The 25,069-nt window shown below is 37.0% G+C and overlaps 1 protein-coding gene across 1 annotated transcript in view; it reads right to left on the reverse strand.

Moving 5' to 3' along the window:
* Positions 1–7,449: 7,449 nt before the first annotated feature.
* The window catches only part of CDH7 (cadherin 7), a 138,434-nt gene continuing 120,814 nt past the window's right edge, over positions 7,450–25,069 (reverse strand). Inside the window, exon 12 of the mRNA XM_047766989.1 lies at positions 7,450–10,053. Within this exon, the coding sequence (XP_047622945.1) occupies positions 9,560–10,053 (494 nt within the window). The 3' untranslated portion in view covers positions 7,450–9,559. The remainder of the gene's footprint in view (positions 10,054–25,069) is intronic.

Genomic DNA, 25,069 nt, shown 5'->3' on the forward strand with positions numbered 1-25,069 from the left:
ACTGAGTAAATCAAGCTGTGTGTAGTGTAGATTGGGTGTAGCTTATTGTAACATCAGGGACATAGGAAGCTTTGGGCAAAGTTAAAGCGTCATTCAAAGATGAGAGTCAAGTAAAGCAAACATTGTAATGAAATTCTGAGTCCCACAGGTCACAATGGGTAAAGACCTAGATTTTTACCTTTGTCACTTAGGCTTTTGCAGATTACATTTAAAAAAAAAAATCTACTGCAGCCTAGGTAATCTCTTCCAATCTACCTTTTAGTTTACCAAGTCTCTCTTATGCAGAGTCAAATACAGTATACTACTCTTTCCATTAACCTTTTAGGTTCAAAGTTTGCATTATTAGTGTTACCACTGTGCACAGTGGGTTAATGATCCTGCTTATTTCTGTGGAGGCACTGGTTTGATCTGCAGCCTATTCCAGTGAGTTAAGGATCTGGGCTTGTTGCAGCTATGGTATAGATTGTAGCTCTGGCTTGGATTTAATCCTTGGCCCAGGAACTTCCATATGCCACAGAGGCAGAACAAAAAAGAAAAAAAAAATCATTATTTATTTCTAAATGCACAAGTTGGTTCTTTTGCACAGATATCCCCATTCTTGATTATCTTTTTGTTATTCCTGTCTTATTCCCTTTTTCATTTATTTGCACACTTTATACATAGCTCTCTTTATGTTTTTTTTTTTTTTCAGATAATTACAATGAACTTCTTAGGAGTTTCTGTGAACTGACTGATTCACTGGCTTGTCTTCTCTGGTGATTTTTAACTGGTCATTCATATTTGATTAAAAATAATCTGGCAGCTAGGGTTACAAATAGCCTCAATGATATTGGTGTTGTTTTAGGTCCCAGCCTAATATAGGTACCTTGCTGCCTTTCACAAGCCCAGTACTGGTTAACAGCTGCCCACAGGCCAACTTCAATGTCCCTGTTTGTTTATAGATCACCTTCATGGTACTCAGATTTTTCTTTCCTATCAATTTTTTCTTGGCTTTTTTGTAAAGGTTTAGGGCTTGATGCACTTTTCCTAACATTCTTGTGAGCCAAAATGCAGTGAAAGATAGAGGAATTTGTAGAGAGCATGGCCCTCAGAATATCTAGTCTGCCATATTGGTTCTATCCATTCTTCAGACAATCCCCTAAAACAGATAATAGGCAATGGGTTGGAACATAGTGAGAAAGTGTTAGATTACTGGCAGTAAATCTATTTGTTTTCTCACTACTTTTAAAAACAGAATTTAATGTCATTTTCCCAATTAGGATTTTTTTTTTTTTTTTTAAGAATTAAGAAGTCTTGGAGTTCCCATCGTGGCGCAGTGGTTAACGAATCCAACTAGAAAGCATGAGGTTGCAGATTCGATCCCTGGCCTCACTCAGTGGGTTAAGGATCCGGTGTTGCGGTGAGCTGTGGTGTAGGTCGCAGACACGGCTCAGATCCTGTTGCTGTGGCTCTGGCATAGGCTGGTGGCTACAGCTCCGATTAGACCCCTAGCCTGGGAACCTCCTTATGCTGCGGAACCTACCCTAGAAGAGGCAAAAAGGCAAAAAGGCAAAAAAAAAAAAAAAAAGAACAAGTCTCACACTCATTGTAATGAAACCAGAGCCTAATTAAGACTGGAGAGTCTAATTTTAAACTGAGTTTCAACTCTCTTATCTTCCCAAACTGGAATACCATTTTTGTTTTGAATGTCTAAGGTAATAGAAAACATAAGGGGCAAAATATCTTAAGGTTATTTTTTCTTTTCTCTTTCATGTCTACCACTTCACATGCTTCCTTGGATATGTTACAATTATCCTAGGCTTCAATTTTTCTCCATTACAAAGAGGTATAACACTGGTTTTCTTGAGCCATTTATAAGCTTGTAAGGAAACTTGAGATCACATATTGCACTAGATTGTTCCGAGAATTAAAATGGCATATCTGTGGAATGTTTTTATGAAGATAACTTCATATCAAATCAGTCACTCAGAAGAAAACAATCAAACTTTAATACAATAGGACTCATTTTCTGTACCACGTTGTCAGACGGCATAAATTGGAAGCCAAGTGGGCAATGACCGTCACAGTTGAGAATGAAGTATTCACTGCATGATCTCAGATCTTTTGAATTATCAGGAATTTGGGAAATTATTTTCTTCTTAATTTGCCACAAAGATTCCTAATTTTTTAAACCCAGCAAAGCACACATCAAGAAAACATGGCAATAAACTGAGCACTTATCACCACTTGAGTTCCTGTCTTGATTCATACAGTGTATTTTGTACACAGATATACACTAGTATAATTCTGAAACAGTACTTTATTTCCTGTATCGGCTGAAAAAAAAAATCCCACATGCTTATTAATACCCTAGGACATTGTCTGCCTGAAAGGAAGTGCTTGAGCTGAACAAACACAGTCTCTTCAGACTCTGACAAACATTCAGGCCCCCGGTTTGTACTCAATGTCTTATTTCCAAGGCTAAATGGAACTGGGTTTTCAGTATCGATTTTGTGATCAGTTGAATTAGTGTTTTTTGAAACTCATATCTGTTTGTTAAAGTGACTCATATAAGCAGAAACGTTGCAGAAAAATGATTATTTGTAACATAATTATAACAGAGCCTCAAAAATATGAATAGTTTTATTAATGCTATGCTTTGGAGTTCCTGCTGTGGCTCAGTGGTAACAAACCCAGCTAGTATCCACAAGGATGTGTGTTCAATCCCTGGCCTCACTCAGTGGGTTAAAGATTCAACATTGCTGTGAGCTGCAGTGTAGGTCTCAGCAGCAGCTAAGATCTGGAGCAGCTGTCGCTGTGGCATAGGCTGGCAGCTACAGCTCTGATTTGACCCCTAGCCTGGGAGCTTCCATATGCCATGGGTGTGGCCTTAAAAATACAGAAAACAAACAAAACTATCCTTGGTATTTTACTTATGCGAAATGTTCATTCTCTAAATTTTAAGAAATTCTGAAATCTCATAGTAAAGAACTTTATAAATATGCAGTATTTTTTCAACATGCTCACATAATTTAATTAGAGGTTGGATCTGAAAGTCATAATTATCTTAAAAAACAAAAAACCAAAATGTTAAAAGCCATTAGCTTCACTTGCATTTAGCCTCAAATTCTATATGTGTGTGATGTGTATGTATGCTCAGTATGTATGTGATATATGCAAGTTGAAGCCTAATATATGTTAAACTTGTAGTGAGTTCTTTTTCCTTTTCCTTTCATTTTTTGGCCTTTAAAATTATTACAGATAAAATGCACTTACTATATAGTTATCCTGATCTGTTGTTTTAAAAAGATGATTGCTTTTAAAGTATTGGTCATACTCAGCATTCTATGTATTCTAGATCTTGATGTACAAAAAATATAGCATTTATACTCAATAAAAAATACAGCATGTAGCAGTAAGGTAGCAAATTATATAATTTTCCTGCTTATAAAAATATAAGCCATTAGCAGTAAATTTCATTAATTAACACAATTAAATTGTAAGAGTTAATTTTTGAGTGTTAGTATGCTATACCAACATTCTCAGTAGTTACATAGCTATTAATAATTTGTTTATAATGCTTGTTCATATGAACTTTGAATAACCAGATAACCAATAGCTAAAGTTGAATAGAAACTTCTTAATATTTATTTTCTGACTATTACTGACAAAGCAGTAGTATTCTGTGCCTTATTATTATTATTTTTGTCTTTTTGTCTTTTCCAGGGCTGCACCTGTGGCATAGGGAGGTTCCCAGGCTAGGGGTCTAATTGGAGCTGTAGTCGCCAGCCTATGCCAGAGCCACAGCAACGCCAGATCCGAGCCATGTCTGTCACCTACACCACAGCTCATGGCAATGCTGGATCCTTAACCCACTGAGCGAGGCCAGGGATCGAACCCGCAACCTTATGGTTCCTAGTTGGATTCGTTAACCACTGAGCCATATGGGAACTCTGCCTTATTATTTTTTAATCTCTAGTAGCTTCTTCATTTAAAAAAGGCTAAGATAAGTACTGGAAGATACGGAAAATGCTTTTGAGTCATGAAGACCACCGCCAGATGGTTTTCATGTTAAGTCAATATTATTGCACTGTAATACTTTAAAGTGTATAAATGATTAATTACACATATGCCACTCATGGCTGGCAAAGTTACTGAATTCTCTAGAACCTCAGTTTATTTCCTCTGAGTGTTTGGAAGACACCTAACTTACACTCATTACTTTCTTTGAATAATCTATAATCCAGTGTTATTTGTGATCTGTAATGAGTCTGGGATCATCTAAAGGCTTTCATCTTCCTCTTATGATTACAAAAAAACTGTTATTTGTAATCTCTTGCCCTTGCTGATGTCCTTAATTCTTATTAATGACTGAATTAGTTTGAGTTGGATCCCAGCCTCTAAAGATCTTATAAAGTAGCTAGTTTTGAGTAGTGACTTCAATTAATTATGCCAATTGTCTCTTTGAATATTCTTTCCAAATTTAGGATATTAATTGCATGCTTTTTTCCCTTAATGCATATTTTCAAAAACAGAAATTACCCTTGTTTACCATATAACAGTAAATATAATTGACCTTATTACAAATTTCCATAATTTTCCATAATAAAGACTTACATTTTTACAATGTTTTACAGTTTACACAGCATTTTCATTTAATCATTTCATAGGCCTTCGAAACAGACAGGATAGTAATTAACTTAGTTTTAATCCTGAAGATGGAAAGGTTCAGAGAATTAGAATGTTACCTATAGCACAGCAAAAATGTGCCAGAACTGGCTCCTGACCCCGATTTTATAAGACTAGGGGTGCTTCCTAGTTCATCACAGTGATACTCAAAACGCCAAAGTCTGGTGACATTCCATAATAAACAATAAATAATTCACACTCCATATTCTGTGTTAACAATGAAATGGCATCTACACAATAAAGTGAGGCAGTTATCCAGATAGTTCAGTTTAGTTTAGCACCAATATCCTTTTCCTAATTCAGATTCTTAAACAAACAAAATATTGTTCCCTTCAGTTTATCAGATTTTCTAGTTTTATAGCCTAATAGGCACTTACTAAGTAACAATATACTGGAATTAACAAGGTAATATTAGACTTTTTTTTAAGGGTTCTTCAGACATGCTTCCCAATGTCCTTTAGACACACACACACACACACACCCCTATTCTTTTCAGTTAAACTCTGAGCCAGCACAAGTTAGCATAACAATGAAAAGCTATCGGAATGTCATGCACACTGGCTGTCTTGTTTTGCTTGAGAAGTTACTCCTGGAATTAGACCTTATAGCGCCTGCCAATTCACAGCCTCAAATAACTCCCATTTTTCTTAAGGGCAATACCATTCCTGTGAAACAATTTCAATTACACTCAAAATGTAAATGCTATAACTCCTTTCTCTATTATGATGATGATTAGTCAGCTAACATTGTTAGCTTTCCTTGCTGAACTTTTCATATACCACGTCATATACATACACTATATATCAGTAATTTAAAAAGAACTACTATACATTTCAGATCAAATAAACTACATAGACCAATAGAAACGGAATGTCCTTATCTAGTCACTGTCATATACATTCCATGTGCCACTAGCCATCTCCAACCAGAAAGAGTTAAGAGTAAGTTGAAGCTTTCTTTTAATCAACTTTAATTAGATCAACTGTAAATAAACCTTCAAGTAGTGATTTAGAAACAATTAGGGTAATTAAAAGTTTGTAAGTCAATAGATGTCAAATTAAAATGGAAAATTTGAAGATTAATATTTATAGCTACTGCTTACAAACTTTAAAATATTTAAACAAGATGCTTTTTGCCTCTTGCAATATATTTAACATAATTTAAGCTCTTCTGGATTTTAAACTTGAATATAATGCTAAGCCTATTTGCATATAAGTTTCTTGGGGCATGTGGGCCATATCACAAACATCACTCCTATCTTGTATAACGACACCGTTTACATGAGAATAATTGCCAAAGCCTGCTCATCAGCCAGTGTAGTAAATGTAATTGGGCATGAAGTTAAAATAATTTAAAACATTCTCAGAGGGCAGCGTGAAAAGGCAGCTATCATTACCTAAACATTATTACTTCTGGCTTATGTCTACTAGTTAATCTAACAAATGACTTCAGCCACAGCAGAGCTTTGTTATCAAAGGAAAAGGATTACCAGGTTCATCTAGGTTATTGCTTATAGAAAGATCTACTAACCACTTCCATGCAGCATTTTTCTTCTCATCTCCTTCCTAATTTTGGTCTGCAGCTGACCTTAGGATATTGTTTTAACCGAGACTATTTTGTGTATCCAAAATCATAATTTGGCCTTGATCTGCCAAAGTCCACCATCTTGATAAGACTGAATTTTCATATTCTTTATTCTGACTTAAAATTATGCAAGGATAACTATTCAGAATAGAAGCTTGGGTGTATTTCCTTGACATAGACAGAAACAAAAGCAAATAAATTTTTGAGAAATTAAGTTGTTGAAAATATGCATTACTTGCTTTGAGTTTCTAATGGTGCCCCAACATGGACAAATGGAAAATACGTGAATTTATGGACTTCCTGAACTGTTGCCTTTACTTGAAATTATTAAGCCGTTGTTTCCCACAGTGAAGTGGATCTTCTACCTTTCTACTTGTAGTTCCAAGGATCTGATGCCAGGAAATCACTACCACATGCCTCAGTATTTAGTAGGAGGATAGAGCATTAGTCTTTTCATGTCACTATTTGATATTCTCATTCATAGTATATTTACAACCATGAAATTTCCTTTAATAAAGTAATTTAAGCAGTGGAGTGTTGGTCTAAACACTTAACAACTGGTTCTCCACGGGGGTGGGGGGATGGGGAAGGTAGTGTTTGCTTGTTTCCGTGATGGTCTAAACATTACCACTACTGCTGACCCACCAAAATGATATCACCATAAGTGGAGCTGGGACGAGATGTAAAGAATTGGTTCCTGGGAGTTGGTTTGAGCTGGTTTCAGTACACCATGGAGTTTTAGTGACTAGATGATACGTATTTACTTAAATGCTTTTGGGGACTCTCCCAACTAGCTTTAACATTGATTTTTGTTGATCAACAGTACTAGTTTATGGGTTTACAAAAAAGCCTACCTCTCATGTATTATGTCAGATAAGTACATACAGCCTTAGATTTCAGCAGGAAAAAGAAAACTAAAATAACAAATTCACTATCATTACAATTAAGTTTAGCTAGAGCAGTTCATATAAACTCTGTTTATATTAGGGACATTCTTCCAGCCATCTCAAGATTTTTTTAAGTACCATTGGATCAAGAGTTCAATACTGTACTGTTATCAGCTTCCACATATAAAATTGCAATTGAATATATGCAAGAATTTCAAATCTTTATTTCAATTTGAGGCACTTCCCCCCAATCTACTGTTGGCAAATATGAAATGCAAAAAAAAGGAAATATATATATTTGAAAAGGAGACAAAGCAAGGTGAATGATGTGATGTTCCTTTTCTAAAATACAAACTTCCATGTAGTGACATGTGCAACAATTTTGACACCATAATCCAAATGTACTGTTTTACCTTCTTACAAATAACAAGGGGATTATTACAAAATTGTATTCTCAGAATCTTGTTGATTTAACACCTATATAATGCCTGCACCACACTTTGATTTTATTGAATTGGGTGACTGTACTATGCTTTACTTTAATTTGAAAATTTTACATATGTGACTAAAAGTCAAGAACAGCATCCTTCACTCTTATAAAATTGCTTTATATATATTAATACAGTAAGAAGCATATTTAGTCATGAAACAATGTCAATAAAACTTTATTCAAATGAAAGGACTATTTGCAAATAATTAGATTTACTGAATTATTTATTTGATAAAGCTGAAGGCCACTTTCACATACTTCATTTCTAAAGGTGGGCTGCAATTTTACAGGATCCTACAATTTCTCCTCATGTAATCAAAATATTGATGTTCTGGTTCTAGCACTTGTCTTTCAGAAAGAAGCACTTTTAGAACACAATTTCCTATATAGTGTCCACTATCTGTAGGTTTATTTGGAACCCAACAATAAACCCTTTTAAAAGGAGAAAAGAAATTCATTCTTGCTTGATTGAATATATTCACATTAAACTTGTATTATTCTAGAAAAAAGGTTAGGTAGAAATATTCTTTATTTCCTAAAATTCTTCTTTTTCCTTACATTTAAACACATGTGATCACTTGAAATTTCTCTCCTCACTTTGGCACTCTAAACTGGTTTAGAAATTATACATGCTTGGTTAATTCTTGAGCAAACACATCTGCATCAAAATTTAAAGATGGATTTTGAAATTTATAACATTACATTGTTTAAGATATATTTAAAAAAAATCAGTCTTATACTCAGTATTTTTACAGCAAAAAAGGCTGAGAGAAAACAAATTTTCCAAGGTCTTTGGGGCATATAGAATTTGTGACCTTGAAAAATAAATCTGGCATCAAAGAAAATCTCAATTTTCTCTGAAATCTTCCTTCTAAAATACGAATATTTTATTCTAATGTTTTGTAAATTCTAACGGCTCAAACAACTCATATATCCTTGTAGCTGTGCTCCTTTCTGAGATGTGAACGTCAACAAGGCTAAATTGCTGTACTTTTTTCCCCATTTCCATGCTTCATTTCCTTCACGTAGCTCAGAACTGGAGAAAAATCAGCATCTTCTGATGAGCTTAATATTATGAGGCAGGAAGATGGACCTGAATTTAGTGGAGATTGGAGCTCCAAAATAAATATAACACCATGTGTCAAATAAAAAAAGGAAAGATATTCTCCTGTACAAATCAGAAGAGATAATAAAAATCAACAAATAGACAGCAACTTTTTTTCATACCTACACAAGCATCTCAAAACAACTGCAAACTGTAAGAATGATTTACCTTTTGCTTATTTGGAACACTTTATAATTTGTTGGCTAAACAACAGTTTACATTGCCTTAAACCAATTTTATTGTCTTGTGTTGGAGGATTGGGGAGGATTTTCTAAGAATTTTTATACTGTGAAATAAAATCTATTTGCTAACCCACGGCAATAAAATTCTGCTGGGTTCTATAATCCAGCAAGCTAAAAGCATCACTGAAAATTAAATCTGTCCCAAGTTTTGATATGCAGGAAGTTCCACGACTTTTCAATGGCACATCCTACTATCCCTTTTACTGCCAGTACCGTGAAGATCTGTACAGGATCCTGGGGTCACTGACTGCTCAGGGCACTACTTTCTCATAGAGTTTAGGTGCCTTTGCAGGTATCTGAGAGTTGCTATCTATTCACAAACCACAGAACATTTTTTTTTATCAAAATGCCTTCAAATGCTCAGAGTCTATGGTCAGTGCGGTCCCTTGGGTAAGTCTAATGAAGATATGCTTCACCAAGGCAGAAACCTAAACGGTTAAAAATGGAGAAATATTTACAACCATTTCCTCTAGCAAGTGGAGTTCTTGTTTTCTGTATGCAGTGGGTTGGTTTTATGTGTGTGTGTGTTTATTTTTTTTGCTTTGACTCTTTCTTCAGTACATCGCAAATGGAGGTTCCAAGGCTATGAGTACAGACTCTCCTGGCCGGTTCCATACATGTCTGCAAGTCGTTTAAAACGTGGGCCCCAGTCACTAAGGTAGTCGTAATTCTGATCAGAGTTTGAGCTGATAGACTCTAAGGAGCTAAGGGATTCGGCCACTGAGCCATTTCCTTCGAAGGCGTATGTCTGCAAGGAATCGTAAGGGGGGGCACAGGGGTCCACATCGGCTTCTTTCAGTCTTTCCCAGATAAATTCCCGGAAAATGACATTGTCTGGGATGCTTTTAAAAGTCGGCCGACTCAAGAACTGAATTTCGGGAGTCACGTCCCTCCGGGTCTTGGTGTCCCTGATGACATGCAGGTTTCTGAGTGCGGCCATGTCAAAGGCTTCCGTATCCTCCTCTCCCCCTCCCTCGTCATCGTATCTCACGATATTCTCTCTGATATCTCGCTCTTCATCGAAGATGAGGGGCTCTTTCTTCCGTCTTCTCATCGTGACGATCAGGAGGATCAACACTGCAGCAAGAGATAGCAAAGGGAAAGTTTCAGTAAACTCACCCACTGCCCCTCCTCCTGGTGAAATTAGGCCTTTGATGGTGACTTCAAGATTTTTTTTTTTTCTGCCCTTTTAAGGGAAATGAGTGGGCCGCCTACTTATATGGGAATTCACAGCAGTAAATGTGCTAAAACTGCTAAAACGCCTTTAAAATAGAACCCTTTCATATATCAAGAGACCCTTTTCCACACCTGTTCAGAATTGATGTCTCCCTCTTGAACGTAACCTCCAAAGCATCTGACAGAGCAAACTGAAGGGCCAGTTCAGGATAAATATAATTATTTCAAAGCCATGAAACACAAAGGGATTTTTCTGAACTCCTTAATTGCTGGAAAACCAAAGCGACATTCATAAATGTTTGGGGTCTAATTTAACAACTGCAGTTTCAGAAGGAAATGGATTATAGCATTTGGTCGGGTTCTTTGAAGAAATGCCTAGTACTTGTCTATGAAACTCAGCTGTTAAATCCAGTGTGTCAGACCATATACATACATTAAAGCTTCTCTGTAATAAAGTCTTACTTTTAGTATGAAACACTGAACTTGGTTTTTATGTATTATACTTAGAGAGAGAATACAGGTGTGAGATCTTAGCCGTAGCCAAAGACTGACTGAAGAAATCAATCATCCCTTTAACATCAGGTCTTTTTCTTCCTATATCAAAATTAATAAAGCACATGGTTACACTGAAAAGCAAAGGAGAACTACACTGGCTACTCTTTAAACTGTATAGACTTTTTGTGCTTTGAATAAGTACAGTTGGCCCTTTATAGGTTCCACATCCAAAGATTCAACAAATTTTGAATTGAAAGTATATTTTTCTAAATCCAGAAAGTCCCAGAAAGCAAAACTTGAATTTGCTTCACACAGGCTACAATTTACATGGCATATACACACATTTTACTGGGTATTATAAGTAATCTAGAGATTTAAAGTATAGGGGAGGATATGCATAAACCTATATGGAAATACTATACCAATTGATATACAGGACTGGATGCATACTTGGATTTTGGTGTAACAGGCATCCTAGAACCAGTTCCCTACAGATACAGTCAGACCACTGTATACACTAATAAAAATGACTACATTGCTCTGGCTATGAGTGCCTGAACTGGCAACACATTAGATTTCATGGCCCATGGCCCATTGAACTAAGTTAAAAGGAAATAAAAGTATTCTTGAATTTTTGAATTTTAAAAATATGTAAAATTAGTGAATAACATGTCTACAAATAAAATCTTTTTAGCAATTTTTAATCGCAATAATTTATTTCCTGGAAGAGTCTAGAAGGCCCAACATATAAATAAAGTAGATTATGGTTTGCAATATGTTACTCTCAGCATAGTTTTAAAAAGAAGTCTGAAATATATAAAATATCTTTTAGGGTTTTTCTTTGGCATTAAGAACATGTTTGAGGGAGTTCCCATTGTGGCTCAGTGGAAACGAATCTGACTAGCATCCACGAGGACTCAACTTCTGATACAAGAAATAGGCTTTATCCAAGAATATATGGGATACTAAATTCCTACTAAAAGAAAGAAAAATGCAGACACATACTGTTTACAAACTAACAAAAATGTCTATATTGGAGTTCCCATTGTGGCTCAGTGGAAATGAATCTAAGTATCCATGAGGACATAGGTTTGATCTCTGGCCTCACTCAGTGGGTTAAGGATCCGGTGTTGCTGTGAGCTGTGGTGTAGGTCTCAGACATGGATGGATCTGGCATTTCTGTGGCAGTGGTGTAGGCCAGTGGCTACAGCTCTGATTCCCCTAGCCTAGGAACTTCCATATGCTTTGAGTGTGGCCCCCCAAAAAAAAAGTGACATTTGAGAATAAAAATAAAGACATCAAGGTAATTCAGAGTAATTAAATGCAATGGCTAGAGGTGGGGCATAGTCCATCCTTCACACCTGGATATACTTAAAACATCAAAAATCTAAGGATTTATATAATTCTAAACAAAATGTATTATTGCCAATGAAAAGTACATGCTTTCCTAAGTATTTGCTATTTTCTATCATAAATAGAAATATGGCTGACAACGAAATTTTTATTGGAAATCTTTGGAAATAGTGGGCTACCAAGTGTTGATTGTGGTACTTTTCTTTCTTTCTTCCCTTTCCCATTTGATCCTGGTCTGTTGCTCCTGCATAAGTTTTATCCACAGCCTACAATTTAGAAATTAAGATACATATCTGTGCTTTCTGGCCACCTTCTCATGTTGCTATGGCATATAAATGGTATTCTGTCTCTTTTGTTGATGCCGTTTACTACATTTGAATGTTCTCAACTGGCTTCATCAAAGTAGCAGACATGTAGTTCAGAGACCAGGGCTTTTGAAGTGAATAAAACATTCATTTCTAGTCCGTTTCCATCAATATTCTGGTATGTATCTGTCCTCCCTGTTAAGTAGAATAGATAAGCAATGAGGTCCTACTGTACAGCACAGGGAACTATATCTAGGTTCTTGGGACAGACCGTGATGGGAGATATAAAAGGAATATATAATGTGTTGTGTGTATGAGTGTCACTTTCATGTACGGCAGAAATTGGCACAACAGTGTAAATCAACTATACTTTAATAAATTTTTTTTGTTTGTTTTTGTTTTAGGGTTGCACCTGCAGCATATGGAAGTTCCCAGGCTAAGGGTGGAATCAGACTTAGGGCTGGCAGCCTACACCACAGCCATAGCAACATGGGATCCAAGCTGCATCTCTGACCTACATCATAGCTCATGGCAAAGCTGGATCCTTAACCCACTGAGAGAGGCCAGGGATCAAACCTGCATCCTTGTGGATTCTAGCTGGGCTCATTACTGCTGAGCCACAACGGGAACTTCCAAAAAATAAATTAAAAAAAAAAGAAATGTGAGAGAGCAAGAAAGCAGTTAAGGTGAGAAATGACGTCTGTACGCAAGACATACCCTCCCATCCTCACAGCAATTCCCTGGAGTAGGTAATTTCCCATTCAAAGGTTGTCTCAGGCACGTGAAAGAAACAACTCGTCTATAGTCAATGCAATAACTCAGTGTAAGGTGTAATCTCATCTGTTTTCCAAACCTCTGCCCTTTCCATCACACTGTGAGCTTCCATAGAATATAATTGAAATAGAAACCTAGAACTCAAGTAACAACTCTTAGAGAAAGACACATCAGGAAGTTTTAAGACATATGAAGGGATAAAATAATTTTAGTTTTATATACAACTTTAGTTTCTGAAACTTTTTATACAGTTCCCCAGAAATAAAAGTAATTGCAACATAAAGTTAGACCAGGAAAGGTTCCTTATGAAGATGCCAAACTGAATAAGACATAGAGCAGAGGTGAGTGCCAAAAAAGAGTCATGATGGGTAGACAGGCGGAAGCAGGTGAAAATAAGAAATCTTTTACAGATATTGGAAAGTAAAACTGAAGGGGAGCAGATGTCCAATTCAGTGCAAAAGGATGGAAGAAATGAATGGGCATGAGAGTAATGAGGGTACAAAAAGGGAAGAATGATCAAGAATTAGATGCTCTTTTTCACTTGTCTAAGAAGGCACAACACTTCCAAATTCTCAATTCTCTTTCTATAATAATTACAATGTCTTGATATACACACACACACACCTGTGTTGTGTTTGACAATTATTCTATTGTAAATATATTTTCAATCATAGTGTTGAGTAAAAATGAAACGTGAGCACCTATGGGTATGTCAGCCCATAGGTACAATAACCCATTAAAGATATTACTATCTTATGAAGTCTGCCTTATTTCCCAATCTTGCCTGAAGCTGGGAAAAATGTGAAGAGTTTTAGAAGGTTAGACAGTTTAACATTTCAATGACTTGGAAGAATATTAATTTCTAACAACTTGAGCATGTATAAAAAATAAATTTTAACCTTTACGTAGAACAAGTATTAACTGCTCTTCAGGGGCTTTGGAGATAATCCCTGTATTAAAAAGAATATTTTCTGCCTAAGCAAGCACAAGATTATATATTTTAAGAGGCTTTATCATACGTCTTTTCTGTCATAAGGACTACACTTCTAAGTGGAAACAGAAGAAAAGATTTAGGTCTAGTTGAAGTCTAGACATATATTTACACTGTGCTGGCTGCTGGTGAACAAATACAGGCTAACCATTTAGTATATGCACTAAGGATGATGATAAAAGCTGCATACAGAAGTATACATAATACATTTCCTCATGGAGCTTACAATTAAATAGGGCTGACAAATATCAAATTTCAAGGCAACCATATGTAAAAGTAGAACAGTGATAATTACTCCAAAAGAGGGAGATATTTTTTAAGGACACATATTGGGGAAGCAGATCCAGAGAAGGAAGACAGACCTGAGCATAACGGAAGGCTGAGGGTGGAGCAGTGATAAGGAAGAATATTCTTGGCACAGTCAACCAGTGAGCAAAGCGGTGAGGCCAGCTTGGCTGGAGAGCAAAGAAAGAAGTGGGAGTGGAGGTAGGAAACAGAGACACCAGCCAGGCCCTGCAAGCCCAAGAACCAGCAAGTGTTAAAGACAACATGTGATCAGGTTTGTTTTTTTTTTTTTTTTTTTTTTTTTAATCATTGTGATTGGACTAAGGAGGAAGGGAAGAGTAGATGTGAGAAAAGAAGTTAGATGCTAGTACAGCAGTAAAAAGCATAATGCTGACCTACGTTTCTGATTTTAGATTTCTGCTTCCTAACATTCAATTCAGCATTTTCTGAGCATCCCAATATGTAGGAAATAGTGTTGGGTACTGGCAAAATATAACAAGAGGTGATTCCTACATTCAAACAGCTGACTCTGTGGGCTGTAAACACACAGGTGAATAGAGGACAAATCGCAAATTATAATGCAATTCACTGTAAGCAGGTACGGACATGCATAGGGAAAAGAAGCATGCAGACCAGGAGCCCACCATTCTCTTACGCCCAAGAGGTACAGAAAGAAGGAGAAAAATTCAGAAGTTTACATACTCTAAGTTACTGAACTCCTTTATTCTCAACTTCACTGTGGTGTGTGACTGATACATATCCAGATATTTACACTGGAACATGGTTTTTACTGAATCACCTGAAAGCAGGACCACTTCAGTCCTGCTTCCCTAACCCACTTCCTAGAAGCTAACAATAGCATTATTTACCCAGGACTTCCTAAAATTCTGCACATGTAAGCTGATCACCACAAAATGGTACCAACTGCTAAATAAGGCTACTTTTATTAAATAACTTTTTTCCATTAACATTTCTTTTAAAAACAAATTTCAAATTTTGAGTCTGGGGTTCATTTAAACGAACATCAAGCCAGTTTTTCTCTATAATTAAGAGTTTCATTTTAAATTGTAAGACTTAATATGTAAACCTGTTAAATATAACTTTAACCCACTGTTTATAGACTACTACCAAAAGGTTAATGCCGGCATTTTAGTTAATTCAATGATTTTTTTTTACTTAGCACAGATTATCTAAAGCTGTGATCCCTATAAGGTCAGTGATCTTATTCCACCCAGATATAGCTAAAACACGGAGGACAGTACTTGATAGTATAATTTCAATAAATACTAATTAAATTGATGAAGTATGGTAAGTTCCTGTGTTACACAGTGGGTTAAGGATCCAGCATTGCTGCAGCTGTGGCATAGGTAAGCAACCACAGTATAGGTTCGATCCCTGGCCCGGAAACTTCAACATGCCGCAGGTGTGGCCAAAAAAAAAAAAAAAAAAAAAAAAAAAGAAGGAATTCAGGTAAGGTACTATGGCAATATGCAAATAGTTCTTACCATTAAGTGCAATATTTCGTATAAAAAACAATTACATCATGCAATAGTTATATAGTATTATGAGATATGCTATGAAAATTTTAGGGGAAAGTATAGCCAGTGTATGAGTATATAGAATATGAGTTTAAAGTATGTGAGTCAGCTTTTACCAACCAATACCATTTTCTCTGTGGTCTTTACAAACATTCAGAATTTCTTACTAGTCACAAAAGAGTTGTCTAAATCGCTATTCAACATGGTAGCCACTGGCCACAAGTGGTGAATGAGCATTTGAAATATGGCCCCCTCTAAGCATAAAATGATGTTGATGACTTAATTTTTTAAGGAAAGCATAATCTGCATTGGTATATGTTAAAATTACAATAACATACTGCATTAATAGCTTATATTGCATTAAATAAAAGGTATTACTAGCATTTAATTCATTTAAAAATTTTTGCTAATGAGGTTCCTTGAAAATTTAAAATTATATATGTGGTTCACATTTGTGAATCACAATGTGTTTCTTTGGGACAGCTTATCTAAACAAAAGATACAGAAATACCAGAAAAATCTTAATTGCATATGGTCTTCAGGTATACTACTCTTATAGTAGAAGATTTTATTACCAAATGACATATTGAACAGTGAAACAGGTGTAACTGAAAAAGTGACCTAAACGAACAATCTGCTAGCACCAAGTTCAGTAATTTATTAATTACCCACATTAATGGGCAAGTAGAACTTAGTCTTTCAATAACTTTAACTCCTCACTGTTCTTTGATCCTGTTGATTGGCATACATTTTCACTAATCTTCCTTTACTCTTGAATGTTTTTTTAATTGTAAAATTTATATATATATATTTTTTATTTCCCCAATACATTATTGTTTTTCTATTGTACAGCAATAGTGACCCAGTTACACATACATGTTTACATTCTTTCTTCTCATATTATCATGCTCCACCATAAGTGACTAGACGTAGTTTCCAGTGCTACATTGCTGATCCATTCCAAAGGCAATAGTCTGCATCTATTAACCCCCATCCATCCCACTCCCTCCCCCTCAGCAACCACAAGTCTATTCCAAGTCCATGATTTTGTTTTCTGTGGAAAGGTTCATTTGTGCTGTATATTAGATTCCAGATAAAAGTGATATCATATGGTTGGTGGCTTCATCTCAGAAGCAACCATAGCAGAGAAACATCCTTTTTTCAGTGTCAGTTTCAAACTCCCCCCACTTTCTCCACACCAATCTCTCCATCAACCCCATAACCTTCCCTGAAGGTCATTAAGTGGGAATTTCCAAACAATAAGTAATCTTCAACTACAATCACTTCATTGGCTTTTTTTAAGTAGCCACCTTACCACATTCTTATATCCTGTTCTCTCCTAAACCAGAGAAATCTAGGGTTTTCTATGTCATCTCCTGAAACAATAGTTACCAACAACCTTGATATTTGCCAAATCCAATGGGTGCTATCTCAGCCCTTTGTTGAATGACGTATCTTTCAGATCTGATACAATATTTGAACCAGGGAACAGAATATGGGTAAGTTTTCTTGAAGTAATTCAAAAGAATATTATGGGGCTTCTAGAGGCCACTTAAAATGTTTTACTCCCTTTTCTCACATCATGGTGTATATGGTGGCTGCTCTTTAAGTAGAACTTGGGGTCACTCTTCAGTTCTTGTTTTCTTACCTTTTCATCCCTTCTCCCTAGGTGGGGTCAGTGAAACACTCCTCGGGATGTTGCTGAGTGCTGACATCTAAATCTCCCATGTCTCTCTCTGGATAAACAGACTAGATTTATAAATGCCTACTCACAATTTTTATTGATAAAAAGGTACAGACTTCTCAGAATCTAGTAAATGCTTATAAATGTTCATTATTCACATTTTAAAATTATTTGTTCCTACACTTGACTTCTATAACTATTTTCCCCATTGTTTCTTACACAACAGACTTAACCTCATTACAAACTTTCCTCTAATTTGTTTCACATCTTGTGCTGTTTTTTCCCAACCAAGATACCAACCAAATCAGAAGCTTTCAGATCATCTTTGACCCTACTTCTTCACCTACTCCCTGCTCATCCCAATACCTCAGTCAACCAGTTCTTAACATATTGCAACCCTTGGATTATGCCTCAAATCCCATCCCTACACACACCTCCTCTGCCTATTTAAGACACAAATTTACTTTAAATTCCTGCTTTTCTATTTACTGGGTGTGTGGACTTAGACAAGGTATTTTAACTCCTACTGCTTCAGTCTCCTCCTCTCCAAAATAAACATAATAATAGTAATTACCTCAAAGAAAATATTTCATAGTAACTTTATGAAGATTGAGTTTATATTTATATAGTGCTTAAGTAGTTCTACATAGTAAACACTATCTGATTTTGTTAAGTGAATTTCTGTAGTAATTTCTTTTGTAAATCAACTATACTCCATTTTTTTAAAAAAATGTATTAGTATCAGAGGCATAGCAAAGTGAATTTTATATACATTTTATATATGTATCTCCACTCTTCTTTCCCCATATGGGTGATTACAAACTACTGAGTAGATTTTCTTGTGCTATACGGAAGCTTCTTGTTAATCATCTATTTTGTAATCATCTATTTTATACAGTAGTATGTGTATGTTTTTCCCACCCTCCCAATTCCTTCCTCCCCCATTGATTTCACCTATGGTAACCATAAGATTGGTTGTGAAATGTTTGTTTTACAAATAAGTTCTTTTGCATCATTTTTTAAATTAGATTCCACATATAAGTGATACTGATACTGTATGATATCTTTCTCTGACTTCACTCGGTATGATTATCTCTAGGTCCATCCATGTTGCTTCAAATGGCAATATTTCATTCTTTTTTTGGCTGAATAATATGCCATTTGTGTATATATATATATTTTTGTTTGTTTGTTTGTTTGTTTTTGCTATTTCTTGGGCTGCTCCTGCAGCATATAGAGGTTCCCAGGCTAGGGGCTGAATTGGAGCTGCGGCCACCGGCCTACACCAGAGCCACAGCAACGCTGGATCTGAGCTGCATCTGCAACCTACACCACTGCTCACGGCAACGCCGGGATCGTTAACCCACTGAGCAAGGGCAGGGACCAAACCCGCAACCTCATGGTTCCTAGTCAGATTCGTTAACCACTGTGCCACGACGGGAACTCCTGTATATATGTTATAGTATTCTTACACAATTCAGTTCCTATCTTTTTGGGTATTGCTAAAATTTGAGTCATATAATTGGGTACACAAAAATATATACTTTACTATTCACATACATGTGATTTTGATAACCCCCAGTTAATATATTTGATATCTATTCCATTTATTGGGTGGTAGAATGATGAATAATGGAGATCTTAGGCCTATTTCTAAGGGGCTTAAATATATATAATAAAGGTAGCAAAATGAGCAGTAGTGCGTCCTAAGTACTATTCATCGATTCATTCCAATATATTTTTCCTCCAAGGTGCTTTTATATTTGAACAAAGTGAACATATTTACTGATTGTGATATGTGCCACAAAGGAAACACACAGTGTTTTTTTTTTGTTTGTTTGTTTGCCTTTTTTACGGCTGCACCCACAGCATATGGAGGTTCAGGCTAGGGGTCTAGTCAGAGCTAGAAGGCTTACACCACAGCCATAGCAACGCAGGATCCGAGCTACGTCTGTGACCTACACCACAGCTTACGGCAATGCCGGATCCTTAACCCACTGAGCGAGACCAGGGATCAAACCTGCAACCTCATGGCTCCTAGTTGGATTCTTTTCTGCTGCGCCACAACAGGAACTCCAACACACAGGTTTTGTGATTAAAAAAAAAAAAAAATCACATGGTTGTGGGGCATCTATCAGTGAGAGACAATGTTCCCTCTGAGAAGGTAACACTGAGCTGGGGCATAAGGAACACTAAGAGTCCAACAAGTGGAGGGAAGTATATCTCAGGAACAGGGTGGCATGTTTGACCCTTATGGAAAGAAAGGCCACCTGGCTCTGCCTACTGGGCGAGTAAGAGATCAGACAGCTTGATGCTATCAGGAGGTGAGCAGGTGTCAGAACGTGCCTCACTCTATGGGCTGTGAGGAACATTTGGATTTTATGTAAGTATATTTGATGCTTCTGAAATATTTCAAGCAGAGAAATAATGTATGTTTTAAACAGTGCATGATAGGAAAAACACAGGGGTACTAGTGGAGTTAGGTTGTGATCATGGATGTCATTGAAAATGACATCTTAAGCAAAGATTTAAAAGATGAGAGAAGTCAGCTTATCATTTTGTCTGAATCTATGTGTTGTGGAATCAGATATATTCAGATCCTCAGTAACAGAAGGCCAAAATTCACATTTGTACTTATGAACTCTATCGTCAAAAAGAGCAAAGATTTGTAATTAATAAAATTCAAGTGTATGACTGAGGTTAATTAGATCTCGAATATAACTTATGACATTTTTTTTGCTTTTTAGGGCTACACCTTTGGCACATGGAAGTTCCGAGGCTAGGGGTCAAATTGGAGCTACAGTTGCCAGCCTGCAACACAGTCACAGGGCATCTGAGCTACCTCTGCAACCCACATCACAGCTCACAGGAACACCAGATCCTTAACCCACTGAACAAGGCATTTTTAACTGAAATTTAAACTGAATTTTAACAAAGTATCATTGAAATCTCTACTGTAATATTTCCTTTTCTCTAGACTCCTAAAATAATTTTTTTTCTTGAGCCTATGTGGAACTCCAGGGCTATTAACCTGAAAATATAATCTAAATGCTTTTAACCTGGTGCCACATCTCTTTTTCAGAAAAATTACAGAAACAGGTTGTATCTTAAAGGCCTAAAAATGTAGAAGGTTATGAAATGGGAAAATCCAAGTACAATGAAAATACTACTTATAGATAATGGCAACATCAAATGTTCTTTTCTACTGCTGAGTACATCAAACCTTCACGGCACATGCACGCCTCACATGCCTTCTCTGTGTCAGACCAGCATTTTATCAGCTGCTACATATACAATAATGAAATAATGCTTGGTCCTTGCCTCCAAAAGCAGAAGTCCATCAGAGATAGACAAAGAGACAAACCCATCAGCCATGAAGGATGTTCTAAAACTGTTTTACACAAGTGTTATGTCACCTGTAGGAACAGCACCCAGCTTGGACTCAAGAAGCCAAGAAAGTAAAAGGAGTTACTATTCGTGGATCCTGGGGAGAGCTTTTCCAGGCAGAGGGAGCAAAGCCTTTACCAGGAGGTAAAACAAAGTAGGGTGAGAGCAACTCTGCAATTTGCCTAAGGTACACTGTGAGTGGAGAGAGAGAAGGTTGAACTGGGGCAGGGTAGAGGGGAGCAGTTAAGTCATAGAAAGAAGGTATTCTAGTCTGTAGACAATGGGGAGCCATAGAAATCTTATTTTAAGCCAGGGCATGTCACAATCACATTTGCTTTTAAAAAGCTTACCCTCTCTGATGGATTGGAGCAGATAGGGACAGGGGAAACTGCCATAATTCAGGAGGGGAAGGATGGACCCCTGGACAAAATCAGGTGCAACATCAAGTGCAAGAAAGACATAGATTCAAAAATCAAAGTAAAATTAACAGCACTTGGGGACGGATTGGCTCTGAAGAATGGAGCATATGGAAGACTGAAAGCTGACTGATTCCACTCCAAAAACTCGTATGTGGGGATTAAATCAACAGAAGAGGTAGGAACGTAGGAAGATCGTTCAGTGTGTGCTAATTTCAGATTTCTCCTGTTAGCAGTCCAAAAGAACAATGAATATATCAATCCAGGTCTGCTGTTTAAGAGCCGAACCAGAGAGTTCCAAATTCTCTGCATACACGAGATACTGCTAGCCATGTCTTGAGACAGGAAGAACTTTAATTACAATCAAAACTGATCTTCTCTTCCCCCAAAACAGGTATCACAAAGTCTTCTCCATTACATGACAGAATGATTTCATTTAAAGCTCACGAGAGACAGAAAAACTAAGTACAATGAATATTTTATGCCCAAAGACAACTGATACATTTTGGCTGTACTGAAGCATAACCTCACATTTAACATACTCTCAATCTTGAGAGAACATGTTCAGAACTGTAGAAGTGGAGGATACTTATTAGACACTCAGAGTTAACCAAAGTCCTAAAGCTACTATGTCAAACAGTCAAAGACAGAGTTGCCTCTGAGGCAGTACCAGGGCTGCTGCACCCACACATCCACAGGTGCTTCCTAGATACATACAGGTCCTATCCAGGGACAAGGACCTTAGAAAGACATCCAGGAGTTCTCATCATGGCTCAGCAGAAATGAATCTGACTAGCATCCATGAGGACACAGGTTTGATCCCTGGCCTTGCTTAGTGGGTGAAGGACCCAGAGTTGCTGTGAACTGTGGTTTAGGTCACAGATGTGGCTTGGATCCAGAGTTGCTATGGCATAGGCCGGCAGCTACAGCTCCAATTCGAGCTCTAGCCTGGGAACCTCCATATGCCAAGGGTGTGACTCTAAAAAGGAAAAAAAAAAAAAATAGAACATCCAGAAGGCAGTCTGGCCTGGGTTTGGATCCTGGCTCTGACATCTTAGAATAGAGTTTTCTCATTTGAAATGTAGGCAGGGCAAAAATGATACTTGATAATACCTGCTCAGGAAATATGAGAATTAAAACACTTAGCTAGTGTTTAGCACTTAGTACATGCTCTTTCAACGTAATTCATTTTTTAGTATGCTCGCACTTGTCTGAAGAGGAACACATCTGCTACCATAAATTAGCCACTGCAGTCTAGTCTGCCTGTTACTGTCACTACTACATCAAATATGTTCTATCATTACAGATTATGATGGGGATCCATCTTTTACCTAAGACTGCTCGCAATTTTTCTTGGCAATTTAATATGTTTTACCTAAGTAAGACCATCACTTACAAAACCAGGAAAACAGGTTCCTGATGAAGCAAGTCATGAGTGGTCTCCACAGTAAGAGCAAATACTATGTAGGACTTGGTAGATCAGGAAAGAAAAAGTTCAAAGAAGTGAAAAGACATCAGGATAGCTAAACATCCAGCTGACCATCCTGGACACACTGGACGAGACTGAATTCCATGTAGTGGACAGTGGTTCCCACAAATGCTTTCTCAAACTTAGAGGTGGGGTGGACTAGCCTAACTAATTCCCATTGCATCTGAAGAACCCAGAGTAGGACGAGTAGAACTTCAATTATATTGATCTTAAAGTCAAAACAGGGAAAGAACAAAACTTTTAAATTTGAAAACAAAACTTTAAAGGGGTAGTTTCAGTGTGCAAGTAAAAGCTTCTCTCTGCAGACTAACAGAAACTATCTGTAATGTTTCTCTGGATAGATGTGTGATATTTAATACACCACACAGTAAAACAAAGAAACTGAAATTCTGATTATTTCTGAAGGAATAATGTCAGTCATTAACAGACTTCGGGTTTTTTAAAGTGCTTTCAGCCTGGCAGAAAAGTAACTGGATATAGCAACAATTACAAATTTCACTGTGATAAAAATGCATATTGAAATTTGTTAGCTTTGGGATTAAATATTTATTCAAGCTTTAGACTACTAAAGTTTCTTGACATATACTGATGAAATCTTTCTACATGAAAAATAATTGAGGCATCTGATTACTTTATCATGAACTTTGAGTATGATAATAACATCTCCCATTCAAGTGTACTCAGTGTAAATAAAGGAAACCTTATTTATATACTTATTTTTGGATCATCTTTTTCACTTAGGGAATTCAGGTGAAAATAAATTAGAGCAGGCAAGAAGGAGAATGAGAGAAATAAGAAAAGAGTTCATCTACAAATTTAGAAGAATATGGAGTTCCCATTGTGGCGCAGTGGAAACAAATCCGACTAAGAACCATGAGTTGCAGGTTCAATCCCTGGCCTCGCTCAGTGGGTTAAGGATCCAGCATTGCCATGAGCTGAGGTGTAGGTTGCAGATGTGTCTTGGATCCTGTGTTGCTGTGGCTCTAGTGTAGGCCAGCAGCTGTAGCTCTGATTTGACCCCTAGCCTGGGAACCTCCATACATGCGGGTACAGCCCTAAAAAAGACAAAAATAAATAAATAAATAAAAGAATACATATATAGGTGGATACTGATAAATCCAAATTCATTTCAAAACTTAAGAAAGGACTGTCTGTGAAAAGATTTTCAAACAATATTATCAAAGTGTTTCTCTCTTTTTGAGGTTCCCAGGGTAGGGTTTGAATTGGAGATGCAGCTGCTGGCCTACACCACAGCTCACAGCAATGCCAGATCCTTAACCCAGAGAGCGAGGCCAGGAATCAGGTTTTGAACCCACATTCTCAAGGACACTAGTCAGGTTTATTACCACTGAGCCACAACAGGAACTCCCAAAGTGTATTTCTTTTAGTTTAATCCAAAAGCAATGATTGAGAATAAGGAGATCGAGAATCTGACGCCTTAATGGCCAACTTGTTACATGAACTTCTGAAAATCCTTGAACCTAACTTTACCTCCTTTTCCTCTTCTGCAAAGTTCAGAGATTTGAGCTGGAATTGATTGTGGTTATTCTGTCCAGCATTAACATTCTGGAAACTTCAGTATACCCCCTTATATATTACAAGTAGCTTTAATTGGTCACATCAGTGGAACACAAACTTGGCATGTGATGAAACATTTTTTTCTTTTTTCAGGAGTCTACAGATGCTTCCCTAGTTTCGCCCTTAAATTGAACTTGATCCTCAAATAATTCTTCCCCCTTGTCACCTCTTCACCTTGCTTTTTTTGAAGCAGTATTTATTCAGAAGGACTGAGTTACAAATTCTGACGCCTAGTGTCTAGAAATAAAGATTCATGCTACTTCCTGAGTTGCTGTAAAGAATAAGTCATTGTGAATCAGACACCAGGTTCATGCCAGGCTGCGCACCCTATGTGCACCCCCTGAGAACTGGCTTTAGAACCTGTTGTGAAAACCCAGAACCAAAATAGTACAGAAAGTCCTGGTTATCTGCTTCTAAAGGCTTAGGATCAAGAGAGAAATCAAGATGGAGGAGTACTAGGATGTGAGTTCACCTCTTCCCACAAATATATCTATGACAAGGACAATCCTCACAGGACGTATTACACACTGACACAAGAACTCCAGTACCTGAGAGGACAAGAGCGATCTCCACGTGACCACGGCAGATGGGGGGGTAAACTGGTTTGGGCTCTGCATCCTAG

This window comes from Phacochoerus africanus, chromosome 2, assembly GCF_016906955.1.
Source record: "Phacochoerus africanus isolate WHEZ1 chromosome 2, ROS_Pafr_v1, whole genome shotgun sequence".
Taxonomy (NCBI): Eukaryota; Metazoa; Chordata; class Mammalia; order Artiodactyla; family Suidae; genus Phacochoerus; species Phacochoerus africanus.